The following is a 10,130-nucleotide window of genomic DNA, read 5'->3' on the forward strand; positions in this document are numbered from 1 at the left end:
ATATTGCCGAGGTTGGGGCAGTGAGCTCGATGTCTCTGCGACAGCCGGTAGACCTGGGTGAGAGTCCAGGGGTCCGAGGCCAGGGGGTGCTCCAGCCCCCATTGTGGACCCCACAGGGTCAGGAGGCCTAAGCCTGGCCTGGCAGCCACCAGTAATGAGACAAAGCCCACCAAAGTACCCAACCTCACACCAAGAGAGCCATCAGCGTGCCAGCAGACACAGGCACCTCTCATCAGTGTGGAGCATAAAAAAAGCAAGGAGTCAGGCCCTGCTCTTGGGTCCTAGGATGTTCCAGTAGGACCATTCATTCATTTTGCAAATATTTTTCAAAATAGCTTTGGAAAACCAGATTTTATCTGAATATGTAAGTTTTGCTCACTAACTGGGAGTGTGATAGTTACTTAAAAAAAGAATATTAACGGATGGAAAGTTATGCAATGTTATCGCTCCATGGATAGAAGATCTGACATGATTACCTTCAGTTGAGTCCACTGACATCCACACCTACCTGATGGAGAAACCTAGCCATGTATAGTACAGAGAAACTGAGTTTTACTACGAACAAACTTAATTAACCATTAGCTAAAAGAAAATATCTGCATTATGAGTGAAATAACTGTTACTCAGTTTCAATAAGTGGCACATAGCATTATGAGAAACCTCTATATAACGCTTCTTAAGCAGACCATAATCCATACTAATGAAAGCCAGTGTTTTATTTATCCAAACTTACCTGATATGAAGTTGCGCTGTATATATGGGGCATCATTTTTGCTAATATTTTCTGTCCGCTCCACTCTTTTTATTACGTTTAAACACAGCTGATGGCGGTTTTTGTTTCTGGCATTGGCAGCAGGTGTACGATAAAATGTAAAATTGCCTTTACTCCATCGATTATGGTAACCAACAGCACACAATGACATTTTTTACCCAACCTTGTGCTGGTTTGTAGTGGCCGCTTCCAGTTCTGACGCAACTGTAACGTCGGCAGAAAGAGTCTGTTGTTGTAGTTTTCTCTTATGAGCTTATCTTTACATTTAGCCTTAGATACAATTCAGCTCTATTACCTAACAAAAAAAATACTAAATTTTTTTCATTTGTGTTTTACGATGTTGCTTTTACTGTTAGTTTTCTGCGTTAATGATTTTAGAAGATACGACACTCGTTTTTAACCACTTCATATTCCATTGGGTTTATTTACCGTACAAAAAGGGAACATATGCACATGTATTAACGTACTTTTAGTAGTTATCAAAGTGCCAACAACAGATCCTTTTCCATTCCCTCCTGGATACCTTAAACCAGCCGTGAGGAAACGAGGACTGGGTTGATCTTCTCCGACCCGGTCTGAGGTGGTTTCAGCCAGATTCAACCTGTGATCCAACAACTCACAGAAAGCAGTCATGGTTAACAAAGCGTACTGCTGCTTAACTGTCAATGCAGCAGAGTCATATGAGGCGAAAACACCTGGGCTGCCAGACCTCCACTTCCTCTTATGTCTTACATTTAGTTAGGATCTGGAGCCAGACACTGCATTTAATCGTAAGTACTGATGGAAGCGGTAAACTGTAGAAGATGAACCTGTTCAAAATTTAAGACACCCAGAGAGGGATGATGGTAACATTTCTTTTTATTTGTAATCATGAAACAAAAAATTTAATTTTTACTGCTAGAGTTAAAAAAAATTAGAAGCCTCAATCTCCATCTGTTGTTTTTCTGCATGTTATTATTGAACCGAAGATTTTTATATAATATGCTCTCCAGACTATGTTGTGGTTGGAAAAAAAAAGGGCAGAAAGCTTAGCAGGAAGATCAACTGTTCTTTCATCCTGAGCTATGTTAAGAAGCTAAGCATGCTTTTATCTTGTGGTATGCTCTGCTGCCAGTGAAGCCATCCTCTGGAGTCTCATCGGTCTGCCCTCCTTCTTCACTCAGACCCCAGGATTATCGACGTTTACACAAGCAAGCTCAGAAAGGCACAGAAAGGTTACAACTGATATTAGACTTTGCATTTTAAGAGCAATATTTCCGTTTGCATTTTGGTATGTAAAACCTTGGGACTCTCTGCTTTTGTCTTGAGTGCCGTTTGAGAGCTGAACCATTAGATGGCTGAAATCCTACTAGGATTTCTGGGTGGAATTGAATGGAATTTGATATGCATTTCTATTGGGGCTGCAGCTAACGATTGTTTTGCAAATCGATTAATCTGTCTTATTTTGTCGATTAATAAATTCATAATTGGATAGCCAAAAGTTCCTTAAAGAAGGATTTTTACGAAATTTAAATTTTCCACTTGAGAAGTTCTGGATAGAGCATATTGACAGATGAAAACTATTTTTTTTTTTTCTTTAATGCATAATGTTTTTTTTATTTATTTTTTACAATTTTGATATAATTACTGCTCCAAGCGGGTCACTCTGTCAGCTAAATGCATGTTTTAGAGTCTCTATACTCCAGTTAAAGATTAATCGATTACAAAATTAGTTAACAATTATTTCAATAATCGATTAATCCGATTAATTGTTTGAGCCCTAATTTCTATGCTATTCTAGATAAATCTAGCACTGAAATACAAAGATGTAATAACAATAATAAAAAGCTACTGACTGTAGCTGCAACCCTGGGAGATGAATAGTCTGATTTCTTATTAAGCTTTGGTTTAGTTTTGTAACAATTATATTTAGTCTTTTATATAATGGAGAATACATCTCACTAGAGGAGTTTATTCTACTAGAATAAAGTTTGATCTTAAGTTTTATTAGAGGTCTTAAGTTTTGTGTCATCCTTTATTTCTTACAAATATACAAATAAGTTTTTCAGACCCTAATTCTTAGAATACAATCCTGACTTTTATTTTTGCTTTTCCGTTATGTATGTCTTTTGTACAGGGATTTAAACTAAAGCATGTTCAATGTTTAATAATCATAAATGATAATAAACATCATGTTAAGTAATGTGATTTTCTTTATAGAATTTTAGTTGGATTTAGATAAACTGCTACAATTTCCCCCTGGTGTAAAAGTAAATTATTTTTTATGTTTTGTTTTTCATTATTTTAAACATTATTTACTAATAAGGAGGCTTTAACAGAGACACCTTCAGAATGTTTGTTCACTGCCGAATTAGTTTTAAAATTAAATTCATTATAAGTTTCAAATATTTTATCCAGATCAGAACCTCAAAGGACTTATAAAAATAAGATGGAGGAATACTGTAGAGGTGTGTTCATTTTGAGATAATATTGAATACTGAAAGTGATTGCTCCAAAATTAACACCTATGAAAAAATGTAACTATACTTGATTTTCTACAAAATTGACCTAATTTTTTTTCCACTTGTGGACAAAAAAAAGCTATTTTTAATTTTAATTTTTCCCAAAATGTCAAATGACATGGAAACAAGAGAAAAGAAATGCCACTGTAAATCCAGGCGCAGGGGACGAACATGCAAGTACCACAATGAAAAGCCACATTTGGGTTTCAAACCTACAACCTTCTTCAGCCATAAAATACCAGAGGTTACTGCGAATAATCTGATATCTAGGTTTAACCACATCAAATCACTTTTGAAGCCTTTAGTTTATCATGAAGTGTACAAGTCAAAGCCGTCCATTGGTCATTAAGTTAGAAAATATGCGCAAGCAAAAACAAAATCACGGACTATAACAGAAAGTTCATGCATTGTCTGTGTTTTCTAGTTTTTTTTTTTTTTTTGCCCCGACAAACAAAGAGAAAAGACAGAAAGTTTTCCGCTTTCTAAACATTTTTAATCCTGGTTTGCAATGTCTGGTTTTATTATTATGTTATTATTACTTTTGTCAAACCCAAGTTATTTTTGTCACGATTGTGGGTTTTTCTTTCATTAAACAACAGCTACCAATAATTTTTTTTTACGCTGTCACATAGCATGCTTAGCCTCCTGTTCATTTTCCATGCTTTATTCACCACCGACTTTGTAAAGTAGAAACCATTAATGTCCATTCTGCTGCATCTCAGTTAAACTCTATGATTCGGGACATACAGAAGTGGCCTTTTCTTGTGTGATTTATTTTGCAGCAGCGAAATTCTCATTTGATCTTTCACAGTTTATCTTGGATCTGGTTACAGGAAACTGTTATATGCACACTTTTTTTTTTCAATGAATAGAAGAGCTTGTGAGAGGCTTTGGGTTTGTAAACAGTAAATCTCCTGAAGGCAGAATGACATTACACACAACACAAGCAGTGATAAAATCCTTTTTCTTTTTAAACTATTTTTAGATTCACCCGTTTTCTTTTTAAAGATCCATTTTTAACTGTATCTGCAGCACTAATTATAAATACAATATTTTTATTGAGGCATAACTGAGGCACTTTATGCTGTTGGAATTTGTTTGCCGTCTGCCATCTGCAGTATAAAAGTCAAGGCCAATAAAAATAAAAATATTGAAAACTAGGAACAATTTATCAGTAAACTGCTGAAAAACATGAGGCAAAGCTTTCTTTAAATATGACTTTATTGGGTTTTAGAAGTGTGGATAAATTTTACATTTAAGATGGACTGGAATGGTTTAATCAGGGATTTTGCAAACAGCTGTGTTAAAAGGGGATTCTTCTTAAACATTTGCAGCTTTTTGCTGTTTGTCCTCTAATTCCCCTCCTCTCTGTTTTCAGGTAAGAAGAAGCCGGTCCTGAAGCTCTCCAAAGAGGTGTTTGAGCAGCCTGCACCTGCAGCAGTGTAAGACTGTTTTGCTCCAATCCTGCACTGTATTGATCCTTACTTCCTGCTCAGCACATCTTATCTCAACCCTGTCGTACTGCTGAACATCGGAAAAACAAATCCACAGACCAACCGGAAGAAATCCTGCAGATCAGCAGGCAGATTTCTGCTCTCGGCTTGTTTTTGATCATTAATACCCGAAAACTCATGTTTCAATCTTCGTGTTTAAATTTGACAATAATAAACTTTTTTTTCAGATATAAACAGCAGGTTGTAAAAACTATTGATTACCAAGCACTGTATCTGGATACAATACAAATTTAGCATGTTGTGGATACTTAACTCATGTTTGTGTTTATTTTTAAAATATTTTTATCTTGAAATTTCTAGATTATTTGCACAACCTAAAAACATATAGTCAAACTGTCTTATATTTGGGTTATTAATTTTACATTTATTTGCACACCTAATTAATATAATCTTTTATTATTGAGAAAGCACCCCAGATTAGAAAAAAAGTTAGTTTTTCCTGTTAATAAATAATTTTATGCCTTCAGTTATTTTGGCATTTTTTGTTTCCATGGTACCAAGTATTGAAAATTTTCCTGCGTATCAATATTTAGATTTAGGCTTAGGATTAAACTATCTTTTACATTATTTGTATGTTTGCTCTTATTGTTTTTCCTTCCAAATTTCTATTTCAAATTAGTTTTCATTTTCATTTATTTTATTAACTTTCTTTTCATCTTTTATTTGCTTCTTTTATAATCATCTTTTTGCATGTATTTTTCTGTAAAAATGAATTTTTTATTTTAAAAATGAAAGAAAAAAAGAAGGCTGTAAGATGAAAAATTAAGAAAATACTGTTGGCATCCTTTCATCCACTTTGGATGAGTGGGAAAAATATTAACAGAACATTAAATATTTATTTTTGCTCTGTGTTTCAGTCATTGGAGGCCTTTTCTTGCCGTTGTTTTTTTTTTTTTTTTTTTTTGCAGCCTTTAAAGTCCAGTTAAACCAGTTGATGTAATAACTCTACCTTTTGTGTTTTTCAGACCCCCCAGAGATTTGGACTCAAAGGCTCACGTAACAATCGGAGAAAAGGTAATTCTGTTTTTTCTTTTGTTCCACCTTTCCTGACCCCATTCAGCTTTTCTGTTTGCTGTAGCATCTCACTGTGGACTTTTATTCCTTCTCCTGCTCTATTTACCGTTTATCCACTCTAGCTGGCTCAGAACAGCCTCTGTTGGCTGTAAAGAACGCTCCGGTGGGCATTACTGCTGTCTCTACCATTTCAGATTGTGGGAAAACTGGAATGCTCTTTAATGCCCATCATGCTATAAAAATGTTTATTTTAAACTCCTCAAATAATAGGAATTTTCCATTGGCAGAAGGGCTAGATTTTTTTTTTCTTTTCAAAGAGGAAAAAGAAAAACAGAAGAAAAAAAAGGTTATTTTGCGTCTTGTATGTGAATAAAACCCTAAAGTCAACTGGCAGCTCTGCTGACATGAAGCAGATATTGGTTGTGAAGGGTTCTTCCCCCTCTGACGTTGTCCTCTCGCTGTGTTTGGAGCAGAAATGTGAGGTGAAAGCTGATGATCTGGAGCAGATATGCGAGCTCGGTCGAGGAGCGTACGGTGTGGTGGACAAAATGAGGCACGTGCCCAGTGGTCTGATCATGGCTGTTAAGGTAAGGGAATCAAAGTCACCCAGAAGATCCGATAAAGACTGACTCTGCTTATTGACTTTAGTCACACACCAACTCTAAGCATCACAGGTTACCTTTTAAAGTCATTGATTCTGTTTAAATGTTGAAGGAATGTTTTATTTCACTTGAGGCTGTGCAGAGCAGCTATGTGCAGCCAGTATCTTTGCTCCAGAAGACTGTTGTCTGTATTTAAGTTTGAAGAATGGGGGATGAATTGTCATGAGAGGCATCCTGATTAGACCAGGGTCCAGACAATTAGCTACGCTATGCTTTTGCAGAAGTGTTCCCACTTCTGCAAAAGCAAGCAAAGACAGAGATGCGTGATTATATAATGCCAGGTTGGAAAGAAACTAGCAATGACCTTCGAAGCAACTGTGCACAAATTAGAAAGGCTATAAGGTCAAACCATTTGGAACACATCATTCTATGATAAGAATTATTTGCAAATTCAACCCAAGAACAGATTGAGCAGCGCTTGGAGACATGAAAGAGAAACTGCCAAGGCTTCATCTATCTTGTTAAGTATCAGCAGTTATTAAATTGTCTTCTCTTTATAAAAATATGGCTGCACATTTTATATTCATAAAGTTGCAAACAAATGTGCACCAGCAGATGTCTCCAAATTGAAATGTGCTGTAAAGGGCGAGCAAAGCTAATGCTAAAGATGGTCCCTAAAGCTTTGTTGTTGCCGAAGATTTGCCTTAATTAGATTTTGGTTTAATTTATTTGGTAAATAAAACATAAACAGCAATGTTAGCATTGATACAGACAGCCGTTCTGATAACTTGTTGTATTGGCTGCCATTCCAGCGGATTCGGGCCACCGTCAACACTCAGGAGCAGAAGAGGCTGCTGATGGACTTGGACATCTCCATGAGGACAGTGGACTGTTTCTACACAGTCACCTTCTATGGAGCGCTGTTCAGAGAGGTATGACCACAGTGAAGAATTTATAAGAAGACACTAAGGAAAAAATATCAGCTCAGCTCTTTATAAAGCTTAAAGAATATTTTTAGCTTGTTTTTTTTTTATTTTATTTTGAAATTGAGCCATTTTAAAGCAACTGATTGCTAGCTGTATGATGGATCTTTAGTTTTATTTTTGTTTTTTGTGGGAAGATAAAAAGAATCAAAGAATATTCCGAAACGAAATTTGATGATTTCTGCAATATTCAGATTTCAGTAAAATAACATTATAAACATTAATGTGCAACACTATCCAATTTGTTTTTGTTAAAAAAACAATTGATTTTACTGAGAAAGTATTCAAAATACTTAATAATAAATGAATAATTTTGTTATTTTTAGTCAATATTTCACAGCTCAACAAAAAAGACAAAAGTATTAAAAACTTCAGTAGATTGAAAGTTACTGGATTTAAATCAATATGTCAAAGCTTCACCACAAGTTAATAAAATGCTGTGATTTTTTTTCCCCTGCTATATTTAAAGATGGTTAATAATAATAATGTAGGATATTTATATGATTAAACCAAAACCTGTACCTTTAAAGCTAGGATTATCATATTAGGTGTGCAGCACAAACAATTAAAGTCCCGAAGAGATACACGAGACGTGAGAATTGAGAGAAGAAGTTATTTTTTTAACAATAAAACATTCTTCTTAAATTCCATATCGAAAATAATCTCAATGCATTTAACCTGTTTACAGCCTTTTTCGGTTGGCTTATCACATTATAATGCTTGAATTTACAAATACATTCCAGAAAATTGTCATCTTTTTGTATTTAACTGCTTTTACGTTGATGCCTTCTAATAAATTCCAGTCAGACCAGTTAACTACAGTAGTCACCTAATGAGAAAGAACAATCTTACCTCTTGTGTTTTGATCCATGGCATCAGTAAGATTATTTCCCTGGGATTTTTAGAACAAAAATAAAAAATAATGTGACAGCAATAGAAAAAAGGAAACCTCAATAGAAAATTATCTTCTTATATTAGAAGAACATATGTGAGCTGTTTCTGCATCCATTGCTGAACGAAAGACTAAATCTGCACCTTTTTTCCTCACATTCTGCCCATTCAATCCTCTTTTAGGGATTTTTAATAAAACTTCCTGAAACAGTGAATGAGGATCTCCCGGTATTGCCTCAGATTTTAAAACCTCTTGATTGTAGTAAGGCTGCTAACCTCCCCCTTCCTCCTATCTGTTGCCAGGGCGACGTCTGGATCTGCATGGAGCTGATGGACACCTCCCTGGATAAGTTCTACAAGCAGGTGATCGAGAAAGGTTTGACCATTCCTGAAGACATCCTGGGAAAAATCGCCGTCTCTGTGGGTTCATTTCAGCAGCAGCACATGAAAACATGCTCCAGATATTTGTTACGCAACACTTGTTTGCTTATAAGCTGTCTCTGTTATTACAGATAGTAAAGGCTCTGGAGCATCTGCACAGCAATCTGCAAGTCATCCACAGAGGTAAGAGGCTGAGTGGAAATCCATTTAACTCTCTGAGATCCTGTCAATATCCAGACAGCCGCTTCCTTCCTTTAGACTATTTCCGGATCCTATTAAAGGATCATAACGGCATCATTATGATTGAGAAAAATTCTGAAATGAGCATCTGGGTCTGCTGAGGAGCACTCTGCAGTTGAATGTCTTTGGTTTCCTGCCGTTGTTCTAATAAACTCTGCTCCTCAGTCAGTTGCTTTCCTTTATGCATCAACACATTTCAAATCTCAAATGGCCAGAATGACTGAGTCAGCATGACCGGACAGGGTTCCTATGCAGTCTGGAAAAGTATGGAAATATATCTGATTTTCCAGACCTAACCTACTATCCATTAGTAACATCGGGATCGCTTCTTCCTTGTTTCATTTATTAAATTAATTTAGTTAAATGTGCCATTCTATCCTACTCTTTTTCTTTCTTTCTTTCCTTGCTATGTGCTTTATAATTAGCCAGGTATTAAGTCCCAGTGTTCACAGGGATGGACGTATTCTGCATCTTTGGCAGGCGTAGAGCTAACATAACTGGCAGTGTTGCGAAGCAAGGGCTCAAACATGTACGGCTGTAAGCCTTCTACACCAAACCAAGCTTCTAGTAATCCACGACCTCCGACACAAAACTCTCCTCCTCTTGCATGTTTCTGCTAGCGTTCCTTGACAGTGTCGTTTCTAAGTCACCAATTTAGTGCTACTTGGTCCCAATGTATTTTCCCATTGGGAACCTACTAGCACTAAGTTACTAACCGGTTGGCAACGATGCTTCAGAGAAACCGGCTACAGTCAAACTTGTTTGCAAACCTTCCACCACAACCACCCCGTCCTCTTGATAAACGACCAATCACATTCACTTTATTCACTCGTGTAAAGTCGTTCACCACTTGGGAGAATTCGGGAATACAACCCTTGGAACAGCCGCTTCCCTACGACTTTTAAATTTCTACCCCATGACCTTTTAAACTTGTAAGGAGAGACTATAGTTCAGCTAAATGGGTAAGGATTAAAAGGCCAAGCAGCACCTTTCTTACTACTAGGGGGAACTTTGCTCAGCTGTAAAAAATCTATCAAAGACCCTCAGAAATAATTGAAGGTCTGACTGAGATTTGCTGAAAGATTCCTGAAAAGTCTGTCTGTTTGCAGGGAAGAAAGTAGTTGGGCATGGTTTCATTTAATTTAAAGTTTATTTGATGGGGACACACACACTTCAACATAAACAAACTGAAAAAAACAGCAGTCTCATGTTTGCGTCATGGTGCAATAGCA

At 36.3% G+C, this 10,130-nt stretch overlaps 1 protein-coding gene across 1 annotated transcript in view; it reads left to right on the top strand.

The window, feature by feature from the left end:
- Positions 1-10,130, top strand: part of LOC107090247 (dual specificity mitogen-activated protein kinase kinase 6) — a 42,756-nt gene that overhangs the window by 22,866 nt on the left and 9,760 nt on the right. Inside the window, exons 2-7 of the mRNA XM_015383519.1 lie at positions 4,652-4,715; positions 5,753-5,801; positions 6,275-6,388; positions 7,216-7,335; positions 8,581-8,697; positions 8,790-8,841. Of these exons, the coding sequence (XP_015239005.1) occupies positions 4,652-4,715; positions 5,753-5,801; positions 6,275-6,388; positions 7,216-7,335; positions 8,581-8,697; positions 8,790-8,841 (516 nt within the window). The remainder of the gene's footprint in view (positions 1-4,651; positions 4,716-5,752; positions 5,802-6,274; positions 6,389-7,215; positions 7,336-8,580; positions 8,698-8,789; positions 8,842-10,130) is intronic.

Source organism: Cyprinodon variegatus, unplaced genomic scaffold, assembly GCF_000732505.1.
Source record: "Cyprinodon variegatus isolate N-32 unplaced genomic scaffold, C_variegatus-1.0 Scaffold286, whole genome shotgun sequence".
Lineage (NCBI taxonomy): Eukaryota > Metazoa > Chordata > Actinopteri > Cyprinodontiformes > Cyprinodontidae > Cyprinodon > Cyprinodon variegatus.